Here is a 24,312-nt window from a genome sequence, read left to right on the forward strand (position 1 = left end):
CCAGAGTCAGAGAGGTAGGTGAAGGATAGATGTGGCCTTTATGGGCTTATTTTTGTCCCTTCCATGGGATTAGCATTTGCACACACCTCATCACTGCCCATCTGTAGCAATGCCAGGAAAGGGTCTGGCCACAGAAGACAACATATTTCAAACTTCCAACAACTGTCTGAAAGCCACACCTCACTTTTCACGTTAATTCTGTGGGGAATGTTACAGTTCTTTTCTACAGAAGGCTCTCAAAGTAACTGCAAGTCCTCCCAGCATTCCAGACTGTGATACCCATCAAAACTGGCATTTTCACCTGAAGCAATGCTAATGATTTCCTTAACAATTGCATCCTGAGCCTCTTCATACTCTTCTCTGTTCCTTTTATATTCTTCATTGACAGAGCTCAGTTTGCTGTGAAAAAAACAATAATATTTAGAAGCTGTGGTGTTCTGTCTTCACCTGCAATGCCAAACTTCTGGCCTCCTCATCTATGAGCCAATACCAGTTGTCCCCCACCTGTCTTAAGAGCAAGGTTCAGCACAAGGACCACAAAGCAACTAATCTACAATTCGTTCACACCAGGATATCTGCAATATTAATTCCAAGCTGAAGAACACCCACAAGGGCCAAACCACCAATTCTAGCATCAACACATGATTCTTCAAAATCTTCCAGTAGTTGTTTGTTATAGACACTCCATGTGATAAGGACTATCGCTTAAAGCTGAATTTCTGGCTGTTTTGCTATGGGATGTGGCACATTATAGAACTGGTAGAGAAGAATTGCTGCTAAGCAACTGTGTAATTAGCCCAGAGTCCTACAGCAGGCTTATCAGAGCTGAAGGCATTGACTTATTTCGTTTAGTAAAAACCTCAGTGAACTACTGTCACTAAGAACAGGTTCTAGTCTTCAAAATAAGGCAAGCTGAAATCAAGAGTTTAAACAAGTCTTTAGTTTTCTCAAGCTCATCTCTCAAACAAGGAACATAGTCTGCAAGACTGAATAAGAAACACACTCAAGTAGTGTACCCACATTATAAGCAGAAGTCAGCCTTGTGCTTCTAGCACCACCAACAGAAGCAAGTATAACTCAAGTAAGCACAGAGAAGTCTGTTTTATTAGTGATGCATGGGCTGCTTCCCTAAGGGAAAGTAACAGATGACACAGAACAGGTTCTAAGTACCATCTTCTCAGTTACAGAAAAGCCTAACTTCATCATACATTTAGATTCATACCATATTTAGAAGCAGAAAAGGCTGTTTTAAATTTCAGGGATGCTTTTAAAAAATATCCTCTGAGTAAATGTTAAAACAAAATGCAATTAAGGTTTACACTTTGTTCATTTAAGTAAATTGGTGTGAAATACACCAACACATTGGTTGGTGTGAACCAATATGTTTGCCCTCCTTTTCAAAGCAAAGGATTTATTACTATAAAAGTGAGTGATTAACAGAAAACAGTCACTACTGGTAATAGCCCTGTCTTGAAACTAACCTTCCCCTGTAGGCAGTGCTCCTCAGACTTGTTTGTCAATCAAGATCTCTCTCTAAGTAAACTCCCTTCTCTGCTGCTAATTCCAGCAGGACCAGTTATACATAGAGCAGTACAAGCAGCGTTTGTCTGAAACAGACTGCATGATATATTAAATTCTGCTGCTTTTACCCTTCCAGGTAGCACATGCAGGAGACTTAAAAATTAGTTTTCTCTGGGACCTGCCATTGACAGGCTTGTCAGAAGGCTGAAGTCCAATTAGTGGCTGATTATCAGAGGCATTTCTTAGGGTTGATACCAGGGCTGATACTACTTATGCTTTGATTAACAACCTGAATGATGGGGCTGAATAAACTCTCAAAGACTGTGAACAATACCACAGGAAGGAGAACTGTCAGTATGCGGGAGGACACGGCTGCCATTCACTGGGCTACCTACAGACTTGAAAAATAGGTGGACAACAATTTCAGCAAAGGCAAACGTAAAGTCCTGCACCTGGGATGGAATAACTTCACATAACAGTAGAGATTGTAGTCCAAACAATAAAAAAAATCATAAAATACTTGGGGGACCCAATGGACAAGAAGCTGAACACAAGGCAGCAGTGTGCCCTGAGGCAGAGAAGGCCAAGCCCATGCTGACTGCACTAGCAAGAGTGGACCCAGCATGTTGAAGGAAGTAATTCTTCCCCTCTATTCAGCACTTTTGAGACCGTATCTGCAGAGCTGACTCTGTTTTCTTCTTCCCTGTGAGGGAGATCAAACCTGGAGCAGATGGTCACCACAAAGATACAGAGCTGGAGCACATGGCACACAAGGACAGGCTGACAGAGATGCCTGCCCAGGCTGAGAATCTGAAGTCAGCCCAGAGGGAAGAGGCACCAGACTCTTCTTGGAGGTGCACAACAAAAGGATGAGATACTAAGACCTCAAGTTTCTGAAAGGAAAATTCTCATTAGATCAGATCAGAAAAGTTTTCACAAAGAGTGATTCAGCACTGGAACTTGTGCCCTGTTAGGCTGTGAAGGATTCCTGAAGGATGGGCCCCTGGGCAAGGCCTCGGGCTACGTCATCTAACTTGCAGATGGGTTCTAATTTCCAAGGTGGATCTGCTTTGAGGGTGAGATAAGAGATTATCACCCAATTCTGCATATCTAACTTTCTACTTTAGTGTGCTCTGAGTAAAAACACTGAAGAACAGAGACATCTGATGACCAATGTAGTCCTTGCTCCTTCTAGAATGCTCTAAAAGAGCTAAAATTCAACCAAAAAAAAATAGACTTTTTGCTCAGCTGACCTGTGACAGAACTGCTGTCCAGACAAGGAGACATTGAAACAGCATCAGCCTGAAGACTGGAATTTTTAAATAGCTTAATCAAAAGAGGCACTGAATTGATGTTCAATACATAGGACTAACAGAAATTAGAGCATGACTTGGAACAAAAAAAAAGGTAATCACCAACAAAATTGCTGCATGTCATATTTGGTGATAAACATAAATAGCTCTTTCCCTACTGCAGCTTGTAAAAGTGTCTGTATAAACACTTCAGAGTGACTGCAATTATGCTACTTGCTGCAGCTAAAACGGAGGAATTAGCCCAAGTCAAAGGACCAAAAATAGCTAACAGTTGGCAATGGAGAATGCAGCTTTTAACATAAACTGTATGACTATTCTTCTTTCATGCCAGTCTTGCTCAATATTTCAATCTGTGAGCCAATTAAAAACGTGAAAATTCAGCCATTCAAGATGCAGGGAAACCAGTTCATCGGTGTAATTAAAAAGGGACAATTCTATTACTTCACAATAGGCTTGGAAAAGCACCAAGATGACCTTATACCTGTTGGTGAATTTCACACCATTCTTCTGTGTATCAACTATTGCATATTTTGAATTGTTGCGGAGAACTTTTTCCTCCTTGCAAGTTATTCGAAAGTGATGTCCAAACTGTGAATTTGTCTCCAGTTTGATACTTTTGCCAGCTTCCAAACCTTTTGGATGAAAAGAAAGAAAAAGAAAGCAACTGTATTATCACAAATCCAGCAGCCTGTCCTATTTCTGCTCACTGTTCCCCAGTTTCCATAAGCCAATTCAGCAGACTTGCTTTGGTTCTGTACAGGTATGAGAAATATCCAGACCTAACAGGAGCACACTGATACATTCTCTGCTCTTACAATGATATGCTCTGAAACTGCATATTCAAATGAGGCTCACAATTACTGTATTGCTATGAATTCTCCAGAAAAGTGAAAAATGTTCATAGCAAATTGCAAGGACATTCTGCATTGCTGCTGCAAGCATAGCACCTGTACTCTTGTGATCCTTCTACTAACACATGCTTCTGCTGGTGAGATTTCTCATCTCATCCCTACACGACCTTGTCTTTCCTTCTTTTCATCCAGGTATCTTGTTTACACTAAAGAAAGTACCAAGACTAAAAAAATATGCAAGCCCTTAAAGGTGTAACCTAAAATGGTGTTGCCAGTTTTCCTTGCCACATTTGCATTAAAAGTTGGTGGCTTTTGTTTTTTTAAGTTGCTCTTTGAATGCCTGATCCATCAGCTGCACATGGAACTTTTTGCATAGGGTAATCAATTCTTTAAATGTCTCATTTGCTTATACACTACATTTTGCAAAGAAACATAAAAAGAAAACTAGCATGTCCTGAATGGACACTCAGGAGAATGCATGGGGGGGGGGGGAAAGTTTCAATGCATGTCCTCAAAGGATGTAAAACAGAACTAGACTTAGCCAAGAGTTTGATGCGTTACAGTTCTACAAAATGAATTCTGCAGTATAATGCAACACGCTTGATAATTTCTGAAATGCTTCAGAATGCTGTCCTCGAAAAAAAATAAAGGCCAAGTTCTAAACCAAAAATCACTCTGTTTTCAACAGATTGTACTGTGACAACTAAAGTCACACCAATCCAACAACAAAATAATACAAACATACCTTAACTCCTCTATACCAGTTTTCACCACTTGATCGCAAAACATTTTACAAAGGAGGTAAGAATCAAAGGCAATTCCAAACCCTACCTAGTTCTTTGGCTGCAGTCTTTAACAAGGACTGCATTTGCTCTTCCAGTTCATTCATCTTCTCACTTAATTCTGTTAAATTAGGATCAAAAGAAGACTTGACAAGAAATTCATGATTCTCCACCTAGGGAAAAATAACAAGAAAAAATTCACATGAACAGAGGCAATAAAAAAAAAATTACCTCCCTGATCATACACAGTGAAATGAATTCACTTAATCATTTATTCAATTTTTAAAATACGTATAATTTTGTAATGCAATGTTCTTTATGATAGTTGGTGTGTGATTCAACTGCAAAACAAATACACCTCAAACACTCATTTTCTCAAATAATATACTTTATACAATCAAAATATACCAATTTAACAGACTCCTTTCTGCTGAAATGAAGTTGCCTGCCTATTTATTTACAAACAAGTAACTGAGCAGTAGGCAGAGAAAAAAGAGAAGTCAGGGGAAATGAAATTGTTATGTACATAATCTGTATGCTAGCCTGGACTTCTGCAGCTAATCCAGACAGAGTGTAAAAGGATGGGGCATTTCAAAACAAGAAGCCTTTGGAAACGGAAGTTTCTGAAACAGTAATTCCTGCCCAAAGGAGATTCAAAAGGTTATGGAAGGAACCTACTTAATATCACCAAAAGTCCTCCCTAATTTCAACTCAGCTCTTGAGTTGAAAAGCATACACAGTTCCTTCTAAACTTAACATTTTCAGAGGCACAGATTAAATAAATTGTATTTCATCTTTTTTCTCTCTCTTCCCCATGCTTCCACTGCCAGGTGGCTGTATACTGAAAGCACCAACAAACACTGAAGCTGTCCCAAGTTGAGGAGGAGGTTGGAATAGAGGGTTTTTCAAAGGCCTCTTATGATTCTGTGAAAGACAGGAATGGAAGTGACAGTTTCTCAACTTTTATTACAGCTAGGTAAATGAATAACCACATCCCACGCTTTTTGAACTCAGATGTTTCTTTTTATATTAGAATGGATTATTGACATAATTTAGTTGCTATGACAACCTACCCTTCAATTGCACTCAGAATAGAGCTGGTTTTGTTTGAAGTCCCTAAAAATCTAGGGGGAATTTCAAATCAAAGTGCAAGTTTTAACATTCATATAGACAAGGGTTATTCTCCTGGTAAAACCAGTGTTGGCTTATCTATAGCTATTTTCCAGTATCTTGATGGGGAGGAAAAATCAAATCCAACATACCAGATTCTATGGTACTTGATTAAAAATAACTGACTTGTTATTCTGTTTAGGACAACAAAACATTTTTAAAGTAGAACCTGAAAAGAAGTTTAAAGAGCTGGACTATGAAGGGCGAAGGCTTAGAACAGCTGTTAGTTAAAGAAAACAGAGTCCCAGGGCACACAAACTGCATCAACAGATGGTCTGTAACTAGTATAAAGCTATAAATTTCTTCATTACCATATATCACAAATTACAGCAACATGTCAATCAAACAGTCTTTCCATAAACAGTAAAAGGCAGCTGATGGATGCATAACACAATACAAAGAGATAAAATGCAGTGCTTCTGCCTTTGGAGAAAAGTACGCGTGTTCAAAATTTTAAAGCCACTGCAGTTTCCACAAGTTCGACACCTTGCCCTTGCACAACGTCTGGCACGAGGTTAGAGAGATTTCATACTTCCAGAGTCAACTGAGACTGACAGTTATGGCAGTCTTAAAAGACTTCCCAAGTTTACCAAAATTACTGAAAGACCCTGCTGAGAGAGGAACATTAAATACGTTTCTAACCAAGTATGTCCATTTCAAAATCCATCTTATCGGTTCTCTAACAAATATAATGGGAGAAAAGTAAAGTCAGTCTTTAAGCCTAAGTCAATAATTTTTCAGAGAGGCAAACTGTTAGTTATGAAGACTTAATCCCACTAAATTGCACCAAGTCTAATGAACTTAGAAGCAAAAAAATATGTAATAAACATATTCTGGCTACACTCAAGATATGAGACATATCACAGTAACTTTAAAAATACAAAGAAGCAGAGAAATGACAAAATTACTTCTCCACTTTCAGTACTGATGAGGTTTTGAAAAATAGTTTCAGGTCACAGCATCCATGTATACAGAGCCTTTTCTCACTGGCTAGATAATTTCAGATAGCAGGTGAATATCCTGTTGATATTCAACTGCTATACTAATAACAGTCTTCATATATTCCACAGATAAATTATCACTAACTGCTTAATATAGAAGATCAATTAAATTTAGTGTGTAGAGCAGATTGCAAAGTTCAATAAGAAACTTTAATTGCCAAGTAAACCCCTCCCACACACCAGCCCATACCTTATCCATATCCAATGTTGTCTCTATCATCTCCAGAAATTTTGAGAAGTCAGAGCAGATATCATTAAGGGGTGTTATAAACACTGCCAACAACAACATCTGGTGAGCTCCTGTTAAGAACAAACAAGAAAAATTATCATTCACAAACCCCCACAAATTTACCAGAATTCAGTTATCCAAGGTAAACAACACAACTACATAGCTGGTTAATTTTTACTAAGATGGGCTGTGATTATTTCACTGGAATACATGTACCTTTTCCTAAATTGGCATTATCCCACCTACACTCTGATCGAGTTTGTACCTATTCTGTCATCTTTGTTCATAACTGGTTGTATTCATTCCCTTCTACTATGAGTAAGACTACAGACAGGCAACACTTTGAAAGTAAACCTGCTGTCTCAATATTACCAATTCTTGCACATAAAAAGTTGAAACGGCTTTGGTAAAAAGTGTTAGGTCTTATCATCCACATTCAGTTTTTAACTTTTCTTAAGACAAAATTACCAAAATTTGGGAATATTTAGTAGATTACAATACAGATAAATAGAAATAGAGGTGTATGTTATTTGATTTTGTTTTCCACAAAAAACCCAGATCTTTATAGTCACTGATGTTTCCACTAAACAGGAAGTCATCAAAATTAAACTAGTCTCTTCCAAGGTACCTTGTTAGCACAGATACTCTGTGCCACTAATTGACATATTGGCTGGAAGTCACCAAAAGCAGTTTACAGTTAACATGCACAAATATTGCCAATTTTGTGAAAGAAGTATTTTCTTCAGGCCTACAAATAAGCACCTACATCCAGCAGCCAGCTCTGAAAACATTCTGTCAGGAAATAAATGTTTACACCTTTGCAGCCACTTTAAGTTACGATTTAATCACAGAAAGATTAGCATTACTGACTATGTGATTTACAGAAAATGTCTCAAACTGAATCCAATACTAGGAGTTTAGAGTCACAGGATTATGTACAGAATTATGGTATTTGCCTCTAATGTTTGCAGGCAAGGCTTTGCACATTAACAGAGAAATACAGAATTGAGCTCTGTCTATTCTGCAGCCTCTCAATTTCTCACCAGACTAGGGAAAAAAGTCTTAATCTTTCATAAGAAAAATTTCCATACAAATTTATAGAAGTCACACAGTGAGGACATGATTACCCAAGGGAATCTCTCTTCTCTCTCAGCTCTGTAATTCAAGTAGAAAGAAAAAATTTGGTTTGATTCCTTTTCCTCCCATGCCTTTTTGCTTCCCCACTCCCTCAAGCTTTTAAAGTTAAAGCTCTAAACTGATTAGTCTCTATTACTGGAGAAAAAAAATTATATATTATTGAGAGATTATTTAACTTGTAAAAATGGAGTTTTCTGCTGATTAAAATCTTAAAAACCAAGAGAGAGATGAAATAAAGTACAGCTTGTTTTTTATTCCAAATCTCTTGCTTGGTCTCATTCAGTATTTTTTTCTCCTCCAGTAAGAAGACACCTAGAAAATAAAAGGAGTCAGCAAAGAAGGAAGAGACTGAAGAGCAGAAAACCTTCACATCCACTCTTCAGAGTGGACTTAGCAGTTTCCAGTGCTCCAGCTGACAGAGTACATGGCACACACCATGAAATGATCTTCAGTATTCCCAAATTAATGAAAAATGATTGTGCTTGAACCTGAAGTAGCTATTAGAATTTCTTTTACTGAAAGGAGTAAGTTAAGTAGGGAAGTTTCATTATATCATTTCATTATATCATTTCATTATTTAAGTTTGAAGAGAACATCTTCAGACACCACAGAACAATATCACATTCAAAAATTAAAATATATTAATTTATTAAGTAAATAAAATACCAATGTATTTACATATATTTATTATATGGTTAGAACTGATATATTGCAAAATTTATTTACACTTTCAGTCCAACTCGAAACTCAGTATCCAGCATTTGAAGGAAGTAAAACAGTGGAGTTAGTAAATACTGAGGCATTTTAAAAGCTATATGGGTATGCCTTTCTTAAAAGCATAACACCCGTCATTAAGAGAACATGAGCAAGAAACACCACTGAAAAATTCTAAATGAAGCTCAACATGTCTTGCACCTACATAGAAAAGATGCATAGTAAAAAAAACCACTTTTGCACCTACTCAACATTATCAGCATGTAAGCTAACGACTGAGAGAAAGACTAATGAACCTGTGTACAGTCAAAAGCACAGATGCATACTGATCACAGAGCCTATCTGTTCCCAGGTACAATTTTTAATTTAAACCATAATTTACTTACTGAAGCACAGAGAAGTGTTTATTACACACATTAAAAACGTGACTATTAATATGGTTTAAAAGTGTTGTATAGAAATTAAAATCAAGCACTAACCTTCAGACTTGAAACACAGTTAGTCTGGCAACAAACTGACACTACCCAGGGAATACAAACAAATCTCATGACTAAGTGCACCAGCCATTTTGATATCAATTGAAATTGGGATAAAAGGAAAAGAACGATGGAAACTGGGATAAAATATAGTACAGTTTACTAGAGGCAGATCATACCCATACAGTGCAACATCTCTCTGAGATACTGAATGCCTAAAACAAAGGGAAATCTGCAGACCTAATTTGGGCTGTTCTAAAGCATTCAGCAGGGTGTCACAGGAGATGTTAAGGTGCAAGGTCCATGATTTATGAAATGATCAGGAGGCAGATAAAGGGGACATCACCCACTTGCAAAGGATGAAAGAGCTGAAAGGACATCAGCAATACAGTCCCTCCAGGGCTTAGACAAGCATTTATCTTTAAAAGATATGTGAATTTATATTATTGCACAGAAGAACGCTGCTTACAAAAGCCACTAAAATATACAATATGGAAGATACCAGTGGATTATATTGGAATAAGATGAATCAGAAATAGATCAGCACTAACTGACCTTAGAAACTGGGCTAATAGAAATGAAGTAGAATTTAACACGGAGTAAGATGACACTGATATATAAATGTGTTTCCACTATGAGTAAGGGAATAATCAGCTGGATATGAGAAAGGAGGGGAAACAGCCAAGTTTTGATCACAACATGGTTATAATACACCAGTGCAACAGTCTTGGAAAGAACAGTACCTGAAACAGGCAATAAAAGGTATTTCCAAAAGCAGAGGAGGGGGGATTCAAGTCACTGTATACAGAATGGTAAAAATACACCTGAAACCCAGCATCCAATTTCTGTGTCCTGCATATTTACAGTCTTAAGATAAAGAGTGTCCATTTGAGATGGGAAGGAAGATGTTTCAGTAGCTTCTTGAAGACAAAAATCCTTTAAGTACCAACATTTTATGCCCCAGTAATTTGAGTAATGAACTGCTGCTCCCTTTTGCCAGCCATAGCAAAATGATTTGATGACTGAGTCCTTTCCCATCTTATGCTGAATTCTTACGTCTAAAACAGAAGAAGTCATCTTCACTCATTAGCTCCCTCCTCAGGTTTCCCCATCCATAAAAACAAGGATCTCAATTAAGCAATGCTTCGCACTGAGGGAAAGGCAATCACTGCTGAGCACTTCATGGTATAGTTGCTCCATCTCCCCACAGCCATTCATGAGATAAGAAATTCAGAAACTGGCAGTGCTCAGAATGGTCAAAAATCTTTTTGACTTCCCATCCCTTGATGAGTTAAAACATTTTGCACAGTCACAAACAGAAATATTACCAGATCCAGTCTGAATCAGTCACATACATTCAAAATCACCAGACCATTCATGGAGTTTAAACAGGTGGTACAAGCACAAAGAAAAAGAAAAATAACACGTTGCCTATTTTAAATTATCTTTGATATACTGCTGGTGATTGCCCTACTAAGGCCAACTGATTCACATGTAGAACAGCAAGAACCTCTTGCAGTCTATTAATTTTTCCATATGGTGAGCTTAGCAGTTTGCCTTACACAGCTTGCTCCTCAAAACTTCTAAAAATGGAATTGTTTTCCTACCCCAATGTTATGACAGAGAAACTCTGTTGATCCAAATGACAACTAATAGAAAAAGAAATAAAGACAGGAAGCCAGCATTCTGACCTAATATCTCAGTTTAAGATGGGAATCCAAGAGTTCCATGTCAAGGCTAAAACAAGCAGAGCCTGTTTGGAAAAGCCAAAGGGACATGACTGAGGCAGCTAAAGAGTGGCACAGCTCTTTAAGAACAAAAGCAAACAAAAAAGTTGTATCTGCCAGTTCCTTCCCAGCTTCAGATTTTAACTGCTTTTGGAAAACACAGCCAGCAACTAAAAATTAATTTATTTTAAGATTAATATTTTAGAAGATTTAAGTTTCACTACCTAAAGTCATAAAACTATAGTACAGAAAAGTATAAGACACCGGGTAGCTTTATTGCCTACTCAAATACAGGAGAGAAAGTTTTGCAACCATACCATTTCAAATAACAGTTCTCTTTAAGGCTTTGGTGCTTGCTTTATGCACAGAGATTTTCAAACAAATTAATGGGCTTCTACAAAAATATGCTTTCTGGCAGGTTGGGACTGCTATTGCTAAATTGAATCATCCCTTCATTATGCTGATTTTATCCTGCATTTTCTTGGCTACACACAGAAAAGAAAAAGAAATAGCAGCATTTATGTTTTCTAGAATTGCCTGTCACAGTACTGCTCTTCCTACTAATGAAGATCAGACAAAACTCTGCCACATTACTCGTATCAAATATAGCACTATGATTTTAAAAAAAAAAGCCACTCCAATTATACTAATAATGCTTAAACTGATTTTTTTTGTGTTTAATTACAACCCAAAGTGCAAAATGTCCTCAAAAGGAAGACAACAATATCGTATGTATGTTATCTTTTTTGTAAGATCATAATAACACACAATTGGTCAGAAATTCTTAGAGACACGTCCAGATCAAAGATTACCACACCATCACTCAAGTATTCAAGTTCTAGTATTTCAGGTACACAGTAATTGGAACACTTATTCATGTAAGGATTTGGCTATGTATATTATTAAGTATTTGACTGACATTTCAGAATTTCAGCTCATTTCAAATTCAAATGTGTTTAAGTTTTATCCTTGCAACAAAAGAACGTGGGAAAAAAAGTCATTTTTGGAAAACTACACACTCTTTCTTTGCATCATCAGTATACTACGAAACACTGAAAATAGATGGAAGTAGTATTACCTTCATGTTTTTCTAGTGCTTCTATAACATTAGGCACTTGATTAATAGCCTGGTACATTCGGTAACAGTCCTGTAAGTTTGCTGCTTGTCTCTGAAATTTCTTTGCCATCCGGTTGAGGTCTGGAAAGCGACGTAAGAGATCTTCTTGAAGGCACTGACGTAGTTCTGGATCCATCACAAACGCTTCAACCAAATTCAACCTAAGTAAGAAGTTCATAACAATGATTAGCATGGCATAATATATAATTCCTTTATGACACCAATGAGAATGAAAACATCCGGCAGCTCCTATCTGTACTTTCCCTATGGCTGTATCCATTGGCCAACTTGCCTGATTTAAAAACTCCAAATGAAACTAAGACAACCCACGAGCTGAGAAAGCCATGATATTTAGCCTATGTCAGGCTTCGGTAGTTTTGAAAAGTTGGGGTTTCTAATGAACAGCATTGAAGGGAAACTGTTTTGAGCACAGATGCCAACATCTATTCAATTAGGTATGTTAACCCTCAGAATCAACTCTGAGATTAATCCTTTCCCTGAACCATAAAAGAAGTCTTCCAATAGTCTATGAAAAAAAGAGGCATTAACTACGAAAAAAACCCCACTCTTGGCAGAGTTTAGCTTCCTGTAGTCGAGGCCAACATTTACACTGTGTAGCTGGGCAACCCTGCACCACAGAATCAGAGTCCTCAAGGTTGGAAGGCACCTCTGGACACTGACTACTCCAACCTCTGCTCAAAGTACGGTCACAGCTAAAGTCAACTGCCCGGGACAGTGTCCAGTCACATTCCGGGTTCTGGATCCCTTTCCCCACCCACGACGTGGGGCGGCCCAGTTCTAGTTCCATTTCCATCTGAAGAACCATTCCAACGTCTTGAAGGACGGGGAAAGGGAACTCCAGGGGTTTTCTCAGGGGTTTCTTCTGGCCCTGAGGCTGGAGGGGAGAGGTGCCCTCTCCTCCCCCCACACACATGGCTCCATGGCCGGCACAGAGACAGCACACCAGCGTGGAGAGGAGGCAAGAGAGAGTTTATTGTTGGGGATGTTACATTTATAGGGTTTAGGAGGACTCACAGAGTAACCAATTAGAAGACTCAAGGGGCTTACAGGAACACCCAATCACAGGAAGGGGTTAACAAAGGCCAATGGGAAACACCTCAGGACACCTTCCCAGGACATTCCTGAGATAACATTACCGTGGGGGGTGTTGGGAAGAAGAAACATGTGTTTGCAGAGACCACCAAAAAGCCATTTTAAGACATGTTTAAACAGCAGTTTTCCCATATAATGCAGATTTAGTGCTACACCGGGTATTCCCAAGGATAGCGCCAGTATTGACCCCTGGAACACACAACTAGTGACTGGCCTCCAGGTGGACTTCATGCCCCTGATCACCCTCCTTTGAGTCTGGCAGCTCAGCTGGTTTTCAGTCCACCACACAACTTACTTGCCTAGTCCATACTTCATCAGATGTAATGGAGACAGTGACAGCTCAAATCATGATAAGCAACATTCACTGTTCTTCCCTTATCCAACCACAATTTGTTGTAGAAGCCCATTGGGTTAGCCAGGCATGATCCTCCCTTTTTACTTCAAACTACTGTTTGTCTCATGGGGGGGGGGCTGCATTCTTATCAACGTCTGTACTGTCTGCCAGCCTTGTTGTCACCACCGACTCCCAGCTTGCCTTCCCTTACTGCAGCTCCCTGACATTTTGGGTTGGCTATTTTTGTTGGTGTTTTTTTGTTTGGCTGGGCTTTTTTATGTGTTTTTTTTTTTTTAATAGTGAAATAAATATTCTTTCACTGCTGAAAGCAAGTGTAAATCTCAACAAGAAGTGACAGAGCATTAAATTGTATTTCTTCACTAGAATGTAACTGACTTTCATACGTTTCTTGTTTTGGGTTTTTTGCATCATGTCTACATATTTTGCATTTGCAGTTAAACAAAGAAGTCAGATATTGTTTGTTCTGGAGAGGCCAGTCTTCTTCGGTCATACTTTCAGAATAGGAAGGAAGAGCTCTGCCTCCTTCAGAGACCTCCACACATTATATACTGTACTCATTACTGGTTAATCACATTAACATGTCATCCATCAATATCTTGGCTTCAGCAGGGAAGTTAATTTCATGTAGAGACATGTAAGCAAAGAAAGGACAGCTTTCACCATATTATTCCTCCTGGTTTGCTTACTGGCAGAAAAATGCATTCGTCTCAATTACAGTAACATTTGCACTTGCAAACTGCATTGGAAATGACGGGGTTTTTTGTCATTTTGAAAGCAGTAATCCCTACATTACACTATGCAGTGTTCTGCAGAGAGTGCCACTTGCTGGCAACAGTACACAGGGGTTAACATGGTACACTGCCTCACGTAATTAGCAAAGGCTCACTCAAGAAAGCAAGGCTTTGGCTAAGGCAACACAAGAGACAGAGACCTCCTGGACAGGCAGTGGTACACATCTGTATATAAAAAATTCAAAAAGGATGTCCTTCTGCTGCAGAAAGTATTCTACCCCCAGCACTTCATGAACCTTCTGTATTATACCAAACAAAATCAATTAAAAAGATGAGAGAAGAATCCTACCTCTACATTTACCCATTCAACTACTGCCTTAATAAATACAGAGATCGACATTACTAACACATAATGGTGCTTTCCTTCCAAAAGATAAATTGAAGTTTCAGCATGTATCACACAGAGAGTGTGATAAGTAGACAGGAATATACGTAGGATACCTACTGCAAGAATGCAGAAGATTTGTAAAAGAAACATGATAAAAGCCAAGTAATTTTCAATTCTAATCCCTGTTGGTGTTTCTGAGCACAATTTCTAGCTTTCAGGCTTCTGTCAAGAAGGTTTGGAGGAATAATAAGAATTATGTGATCTTGTCACAGCAGATACATTGCCGTGTTTATGACAAATCCCTACATTTTACCAAGCAGACCTGACTTACGACTCACATCACAAACTGTCTTCTCTAAGGCACCAGCAGCAACCAGTGATCAAACACCGTTTTCTAAAGACCAGCTTTTTTTAAATATTAAAAACCAAACCAAACCCCAACCAAACCAAAGACACCCGATACAAATGCTTAACAGCCTAAATATAAGCCCACTAACCGGATGTCTTCCTAACGTCCCCAAGGATTAGAGAAGGAACCATCTTGCCAACTGTACCTCCTCACAGAAACTAAGGAACTTGGTCATTTTCAGTCATTTTTAGTCATGTAATCTGGAAACCATTCCTTTGGGAAAAACAAAACAGGGTTCACTGAAAACTTCTCCACAAAGCAGACCCATGTGCTGTTACTGTTACCTTCCTTGGTCTTTAGCAGAGACAGTCATGGCAAACACACAAGAGGCTGTACTATCCTGGTGTTACATGCTCTCACTTCTCAGGCAATATTTAAGATTCGTAAGCATATTATCACTTCTCAATTATCACAATACCACCACATATCATCCATAAAGAGGAACTAGTTGCAAACACCTTCAAGTTTTATTACCCGCAAACTCCCAACAAATTCTGGGTTAAAACAACCTTTTATCACTTAAAAAAAAGACTAGGAAGAAGGCAAGACACATTAGGAGTGTTTTTCCACTAAAAAAGTAAATTTTAATCTAGAAAAATACTATTCTTGCCTGCAGTAGGAAACCAGAGTTCGGTGTTTTATCCAACCTGCTTAGGCTACAGACTACTCCACAGTTTCAACATTAAATTTTCCAGTATAAAAACTTTTTTTTTTTTCTGATTTTGAAGGCCAATCTCACACACGCAAGAATGTGGAAAATTCAAGTTCACCATCAACATTAGATCCTATCTTGCCCTCTGATAGCTTATGCTTAAAGCCAGAGCGCTTAGCTTCTCTTCCAAGAGGTCTTTACACAATCAGTAATACTGGAGTATGGATATATACATAGAATCACTTCTTGGAACTTGCTAAATGTTGCACTGGGAAAAGACCAGCAGCAACAGTTTCTATAATGTCACTGTACCTTATCTTTAAAACCCAACTGCACAGAGACTTGCCTTCAACCTGACACAGAGATGCCCAATACCCTTCCTGAATCCATGTAAACCTCTGTAAGACACAACCAGAATATGTTCATTCTTTCTATACACATTGGTTTATACTTTTTCTCATTAAAATCCAAACCATTCCTGTTCCCTCCAATCAGTTGGCCTGGTTTGGTCTTCATTAAAAGTTTGGTACTTACTTGTGTCACCTATAAAAGTGTCAGTACAGCAGCTATAATGATCATTAAAGAGTATCTTCTGGACTCTTGAGCTTATCTCTATCAGGATTTAGACTTTTTTTTCTTGCTTGTGCCTTTTGCACAAACAAACCCTTCACTTTGATCACATGACTCACTCAGCTTGTTCAACAGCCTCTTGGAAAAGGACTTGTCAAAGGCATTTTGAAAGCTCTAATTTATTTTTTTTCCCCTCCTCTTTTGTCCACAACCATGACAAGTTCAAAGAAGTCTCAGATCAGCATGAACAATTTTCCTCTGCCAAAACCATGATAATTAGACTAACATTTCATGACCTTACTAGTACTGTTCTATCCTTCCCCTTACAGTTGCCAACCACTAAGACATGTCTGACAGGTTTGTGTTCACGCCACATTTTGCATAACAATTTCCTGTTGGTAAGAACACATACAAGGTTGCTGAACAGAAGGGGTAACATTAAGGTAATGCAACCATAAGCCATGAATAATGCTCACAAGTAATAATGAAATCAAATGAAAGTTTGTTTTTAATATAAAGCTCAACTAAGGAAAAAAAAAAGAAAACAAAAAAAAAAACCAACCAAACAAAAGAATCCAAGAAAGTGTAATCAAACAACAGCTGACAACACTGGATAACTTGTTTCTGCCACACAACCAAAAGGGAAAGGAAAATAGGGCAAAACTTTCCACCACAGATCTAAGGCAGCACAGTCAAGATAATAGAAAAAATTATAAGTAGTGAAACCACATTAGAACATAAATGAAATCTTTGTTTCGAGACAGTTATTTAAGTTTGCAAACTAAACCACAAAAACAGTAAACAAAAGTTCCGCTAATATAACTGAAAATCAACACAAGTGCTTTTCTTGGACTTTGAAATTGTAACTACCTTTTATTCCTGCTATGCAAAACCACAGCTGTTTATCAGCTTTAAACTCTGTGCAATAATAAGTAACATTAGGCTCAGTGTGCTCTGAGAGACAGAAAAAACCCCCACCTATCTCCAAGGGTCTGCTGGATATACTGGAATCCAACTGAAAGCATTTCACCTTTCCCCAGTTTTACTGTTACTAAGAGTCATCTCTTGAACCTACTATTGACAAAATACTAATGCAATACACCAAAAAAAAGACAACAAAAATCTGTTTTCAGTCTAATAAATGTCACACACTTTCCCGAGTCTCAACACAACACTTCTGTTCCACCAAGGCTGACATCACATTTGACATTCGAAGAGATTGCTGCTTCTTTTGCTACAGCTATGCAGCATTTTTCATGACCATTTTAAGGTTATCGCACTCAATACTGCCTCAACACAGAGACTGTCAGGAGGGCTTAATTATATTTCTAGACTTTTACAGAGCTGGATATAGAAGTTTAAGTTAATAGGGAAACATTAATCAAGACTGATTTGTATACAGATTTCATAGAATGATGAAAAGAAGTCAGTTTGCAGAAACAATAACTAAACTAAGATATGAAAGTAAAAGACCAGTTTGAATGAAAAGAATATTTTTAATGCCTGAGCAGGATCAGCCAGCACAAAAAAGAAAATCTAACAAATCAATAAGCTGTACAATACACTCATTTATAAAGCATCTAAGATGTAAACTTCTCCTCCACCACCATCCTGCAAAACCCTAGGTAGTTCCATGCCTCTCTGTTCATGCAGGAGGAAGAACACTTCCCTCAAGCACCTCTGCTCAGAAAAAGGACTCTGAGGTTTTTTTATCATTTCATGAAACTTGGATCCATAAAAAATCAGTAATATATATTTAATAATGAGTAATATATATTTAATTACTACTACAGGGGGAGTGACTTAAAATCCCAAATACTCGTAGATGTTTCACGGGGAAAAAAATGTACTAACTAAAACTCCACGTGACCAAGGAAAAAAAACTGTTAACACTGAAATCAAATTAAGATGTACTCTTTAGAGGATAAGCTGACTTTTAAGAAGATTTTAAAGTTTGTAACTCGCCTATGTAACAGCTGCATCTTCTGAAGAGTGCATATTTGTATTCTCTGCCTGCTAAAGGGTTTCTTGATGGCAGATTAAGATCAGCTTTCCTGTTCAACTTGATTATAGCAAATTTCAATCGAGAAACACCACTTACAAAAGCGACATATTAGCGAGTGCTTTAAGGTATACTGAGCCTTTCATCTCACCACAAGTTCAGAATATGCACAGTTGTATCAGTTTAATTCATATTTTCTTTATACAAGGAAAGTGGAAAACACTTTATGTACCACTACTTTGTTTCCCTCAGGTTTCTTTCAAACCCAGATCTCTTCTTAATCCAATTGTAGCCAAGGCAAATCCTCCCTGGACATACTTAACCTAGACATATAAAACACCATCTTACCTGTCTAATTGCGGTTTTCTGTTCCCACAAAGCATTGGGATTTTGACACCCTGGAGGAAGCCCCACCAGAGCAAGTTGTTGTAGTTGATTAATAACAGCATTTGTGTTTCAGCCAGAAAAAAAGCAAGGCACTATCCTAAGCTTCCTTATAAACTTCTCCTGGTGACCCAGTCGTTCCCTAGACAATCATCTCTCTCACAAAAATCAGCCAAAGTCCAGTTCACTGCCTCAGGTAAGCAGTAGATATCACCTTAAATTTGCAAAGCTCTCTTTTCATGCCAGAGAACCTCAGTGTGCTTTACAGGCCTTTGAAGTATTGACAGACACCTAAGATGGGCACATGGGAACCTAAATCAGATCTCTGAAGCCTGATACAGAGAAGTACTTTGGTCCAGCTCACATCTTAGCAGCATAAAAATCACACTGACCATCCCAAGTCATTTTGCCCAATACAATCAGAGCTGCTGCATGCATTTATAAAAATAACATTCCAAGTTTCTCAGACGAGCACAAAGAAGTAACAATGCAAAATATTTAGGCAACACACACGTGCTTTTGGAAGTGCTAAGTTAGGCACAAAAGACTTTTTTTATGAAACTGGAGCAATCTCTGTAAACAATCTGAAATAACACAAAACCTGAGGAATGAGGAACCAGCAGCTTTAGAGAGACTAATACCATCAAAAGCCATTTTATTTTACTCATACACCACAGGCTTAGGATCAGTGGATCTGCTTCAATCCCCACTCAGCTCACACTGGAAACTGCATAGAGAGAAGTTGCCCTGGTTTCTGGCAGTGAGCATCCAGCTGGTAGCAACTTTTACCCAAACCACAGGAACAGCCTTGCAGGGGGCTCACCATAGGCACCAGTTCCTCCAGCACTTCGACAACACAAGACTTGAATCCAGGCTTTTGAGAACGTTGCTCTCTGGCTGAGTTGTATACACACCTCTCCAGCACTTCTTACATACGAGACAGAACATCCCAAACAAGGGGTCAAAATCTTCCTGTTGTTCTAATAAAACTGTACCAATTTGGCCCTAAAATATCGTTAGGGTCCAAAATCTGACGTCTGAGCGAGTGTCCCAAGTTGGTCACCTGAGCAAGATCTCTTTCAGCTCTCCCAAATTTGTATGCACAAGTGCCTGTAGTTCAGAAGCAGACAACACAGACAATTCCAACAGGCTTGGGTGAGAGGTTTGTGCCCAGGTAAGGAAGGCTTCTCCCTACTCTGTCTGCCAAAAGAGCAGTCTGCACATTCACGTTATTCCCCTCCATGCTAAATGGCTCAAGTTGTTCTGTTTCCCACCTGCTCTTACCCAAATCGTGTGACCTGTTATTGTTTCTTTCTGGCATGCTAGCAAAAAGTTAGTTTTGTTTCCTCAGTTAACATGCTATAAATGCCTCTTTGTTATCCAATCACTTCACAGCTTCCCTCCCTGAAAACTATTGTTACAACCTAAAAACAACAAAAAACCCCCTAAACTAAAAGATATATCTTGCCTACATAACAAAACTTTGAAGATGACAGTGAAGTACAACAGTGCACATACATCCTCCATGCAGAATTTAAAGGGCATTACTGTTTTATGTGAGGGATGTGAAATTACAGGCTTCTAACAATGAAAAGAAATTGTATAATACATTAACAGCGACAGCAAGCCAGGAACAAAGAGCCCCACAGTGATGCATGTCACAGTTTACCTGTAATGTCTGTGTTCTTCCAAAGACAATGCTGTCATCCCAGTAAGATTATAGCAATCCCTGTACTCTGATGACCTCCCTAGCTTCTAAAAAGATTTTGCAATGATTCACAGTTCTAAACCCAAACAGTTTCAAAACTTCTTCCCTGCAGGAACAAAACAGTCATAGAGAGACCAAGCATAACTTGGCTCAGTGGTAGAGCTTGAAAGCTGTCCTGCTCTTTACACAGGCAAGCCACGGAGCATGGAGGAAGAAAAGATGGTAGTCTGGAAAAGGGAGCTTTGGACACCTCAGGTTAACACTGAGGGTGATGCTCCCAGCTGCAGTCCCCTTCTTAAACACACATCTTCATTTGCTGTGGCTGTGTTTGCTTTCCACCTCTGGCTTCCCTGAACCACCTTGTCCTGGGGTGGCCCTGCCAGCTGTGGACAAGCCCAGTTGTATCCTGATGTTGTCTTAATATGTCTAAGAAAACATGCCCTCAAGCCACAGTTCCACCAACACTTCTAAGATGGCAGAAACTGGTACTGCCACCATGAAAAGTGTGAGATAATAGTGCTGCCCATTGTTCTTCTACCTGCCATACTTTCTCCCTCAAGTTTTAAATTAACTAAACCAAGGGATCTCAAGGCACATCTGATGTCCCCAGGACATATTTAGCACTAAAAATTGGTCTTCACTCCATTATAACAGGGCAGCTCTTCAAATTGAAGCCACTACTATCACCTTTTAATCTTAAATATAAAGAAGTTGAAGCAACCATAAATATGATGACTGCTTTTGCAGCTCTTTTGAAGTAATCCCTTGCAATACAGAGCCCTTGAAGAGCAGCTTTAGACCCTAGGAAAGCCACAGGAATCAAATTGCACACACTTTCCAGACCTCTGGGTACACAGAGCATGCTACTAAGCAGCTGGACAGATCAGGCTCCCTGCTGTTTAACCTGAAAGATTAAGCAATATAAGAGAAAGCCACATCCAAATATCAGTCTCCTGCCTTTTCTAGTTTTCCTAATTAGTCCCCAAACCAACAATACTGGATACTTCTAACCTCAGGATAGTTCATTTAAAGACAAACTTTTAACTCAAATAAATGCATTCTTCCAAATCAAGAGTTCTCATTCCTCTACAACAGTTATACTCATATAACATAAAATTAATATTTCTTAGAGAAGCAACAGAGTTTTCCCACCCTACATGAATTCCTGAAAGTACCATTTGAGTATTATGTCAAAGTTTAGAGACAGTAAATTAAAGCCTTGAGATTATCACAGGGGTATCAGGCACAAAGTAACTATTTTCTGTGACAACCAAGCAAAGCTTTGGAAGCTGTATGAATCAACTGTGAGGCAAGCTAATAAGATCAGATTAAAAATAAAAAACAGGATTGTCAGGAAAACCAGTGAACTACAATGTAACACTGGGGTTTTCTTCCTCCCAAGATACTTACGTATGCTGAAATAAGTTAACAATAATTCATTATTCTTGCATGAGTGTTTAAACACTTTCCAAACCCAGGAGATGAGGTAAGGTAAGAAGAAAACAATTCTTCAGCAGAAAAACAAAATCTTTGGTCTAATTCTTGCTAGCAAGGTACCACTTGATACAATTAAGACCTTGCTACTGAAGCAGACTGCTGCAGCAGCAGTATTTTTAGATGCTGAAGAAAAGGATGCCTGGCATCATGCTGAAGAACATGCAATAAAGCAGCACCACAAAACAAGCAGAGCTTCACTTTGCCCCCTCTATCAGGACACACCAAAGTGAGGAACTGCAGGACTCTTGAGGCATGCACACAAATTCCCTACAACAAAAAGTAAAAGAAGCAGAAAGGAATCATTTTCCCTTCATTTATGGGGCAAGGCTGGCAGTGCTCCTGATGGTACCACCACAGATCTGTCCCTTCACACTGGGACAGATGTGTCCCTTCACAGGCTGTGAGCTGTGTTTCACAGCAATACAGAGGGGGAATACTGCACAGAATGCCAAAGTGTTACCAACCTTTAGACATGCATGTTTATACAAGAAAAAACCCAGAAGATCCATCAGCAAAGTTAAATTTTGAATACAAGATTTTTACACAGCAAATCCTTTCCAATTTCAAAAACCCATCACAATCCTGCTGGACTAAACAGTCTCTTGCCCTCAAGGAACTGCACAGACAGAAGTGATAAGAGGATAACTCATAAACCAAGATTCTCCAAGTATCACCCAAAAACTTCGTCAGAGATATGGTTTTTGTCTTTCCAATGTTAGCAAAGATTTTATTTATTTCCATGCATATGTTATTTCCATAAAATTTTCATAGTCTGCTTTCTAAAGGAGCTAAAAATAGTCAAACAGCATCTTCAGAGCGAATTTGTCAGGAAAGCAGCAGGTTTATTAAGCAATGTCAGCGCTCAGCTCTATTTCACAGATTCACAGACACTTTTCCAGTCCAAGGATAGGCAGATATCCATTCTATCCTCCTGTAGCAAGTTTGGTAATCCAACTCACAACATAAATTAATTAGCATAGGCTCTAAAAAGTCAAAATACCAAGAGAAAGCAAACACTTACAAGTCAGATTATTAAATCTGAACAACAGGCTTTTGGTATTAGTTGACCTGCACTTAAGAAGATGTTAATCTTCTCATGTTTATGATGATAGCAGGTCATGGACCAGCTGCAGAGGAGCAAAAGGATTAATTATAGATGACAGCTTCCCTCACTTTTTCATGGATTAGTTTTCATCACATGAACAAGCCAAATCAAATTAATCTGGAGATATGAGACCAAAAAAAAAGCAAGTAGGAGGTACAGATTGCCCCTTTTGGCAACTGCTTGGTTTTATTGGATTAGATGCTATACAACATGATATCCTTGATTATTTAAGAATGATAAACTCTCCATCAAAAGATAAATGAGGCAGCTACAGGGACACTAGTGCCAGTGCCAATAACAAGGGAACTGACTGCACCTTTTGATTTGAAGTGCTTACAGACAGAGTCAGCCATCTACAAAACAGCTCGGTACCACAGGCTGCTGCACGGTGCACAGGAGTCAAAAACAAATAAAAAAACCCTTCACACCAAATCTTGACCATTGAAGACCAAAGAAACCTACATACAGAACAGCTGGTGTGAGCAAGTGTCAAGGACATGAGGGCAAAAAGATCCTAATTTGAATAAAGAAAAGAACAACCAGTTTTACTTTTTTTGAACATTGTCATTCAATCAACACAGTATTTAGGCTTCTAGAAAACAAATGCCCATCTTTTAAGAATTATTAATAAACCTCCGTTTCTTATATGATAACAATGAAGACAACAGAGCAAGAACCCATCAAGTACTACACAGTCATGGGCACATTTGTAAGCCCCATATAGAGAAACTGCTCCACCCAAAACCTTCCAGAGAAACCCAGGATGGAAAGCAGCAGGGGCTGCTTCTCAGCCTAATGCCTAAAGCCACAGATGTTTTCTGCCAGTCTTCCCTTTTAATTAAATATGGCATTTTTGAATCCCATGATAAAACTATATTACTGCATGCTCTTCAAAGACTAGAGACAGCTGAGGAAAGGTGTTTCTATTATTATTTTTTTGTGCTTTATTCCTTACAAGTTGCCATACACTATTAAAATTAAGAGATTCAGTTTATTACACTACTCCATCAACACTAATAGTCCTTTGAATTGCTAACCTGTGCATTTCTTTAATCTTGTGCAGACTAAGAGCATACTGAACAAGTTCTATTTCTTAGCCGTAAAAACCCAAATATTTCTTCATTTGCATTCATTCTGTACAGAAGAAACTCAAACCTGTATGTCAACAGAACATTAAAGACTTCTACAAGATTCATACATGAGAAATGAAATTGCAAGTCAAGACAAAATTATCTTGCCAAGAGCTTCCACTGCAGTGTCCTAAGATCCACCTTCCTACTGTTTTTGCATATAAATTAAATAGAGCAGAAGCAATAATGTGTCCACTGTTCTTTCACAAAGAATATACCATATTCCTGTA

General features: G+C 38.5%; 1 protein-coding gene across 1 annotated transcript in view; it reads right to left on the minus strand.

Annotated features, from left to right (window-relative positions):
• The window catches only part of MSH2 (mutS homolog 2), a 47,084-nt gene that overhangs the window by 10,426 nt on the left and 12,346 nt on the right, over nt 1–24,312 (minus strand). The window contains 5 exon segments of the mRNA XM_032683819.1: nt 302–399; nt 3,316–3,466; nt 4,517–4,640; nt 6,829–6,938; nt 12,000–12,199. Coding sequence (XP_032539710.1) covers nt 302–399; nt 3,316–3,466; nt 4,517–4,640; nt 6,829–6,938; nt 12,000–12,199 — 683 coding nt within the window.

The sequence above is a fragment of the Chiroxiphia lanceolata genome, chromosome 3 (genome assembly GCF_009829145.1).
Source record: "Chiroxiphia lanceolata isolate bChiLan1 chromosome 3, bChiLan1.pri, whole genome shotgun sequence".
Lineage (NCBI taxonomy): Eukaryota > Metazoa > Chordata > Aves > Passeriformes > Pipridae > Chiroxiphia > Chiroxiphia lanceolata.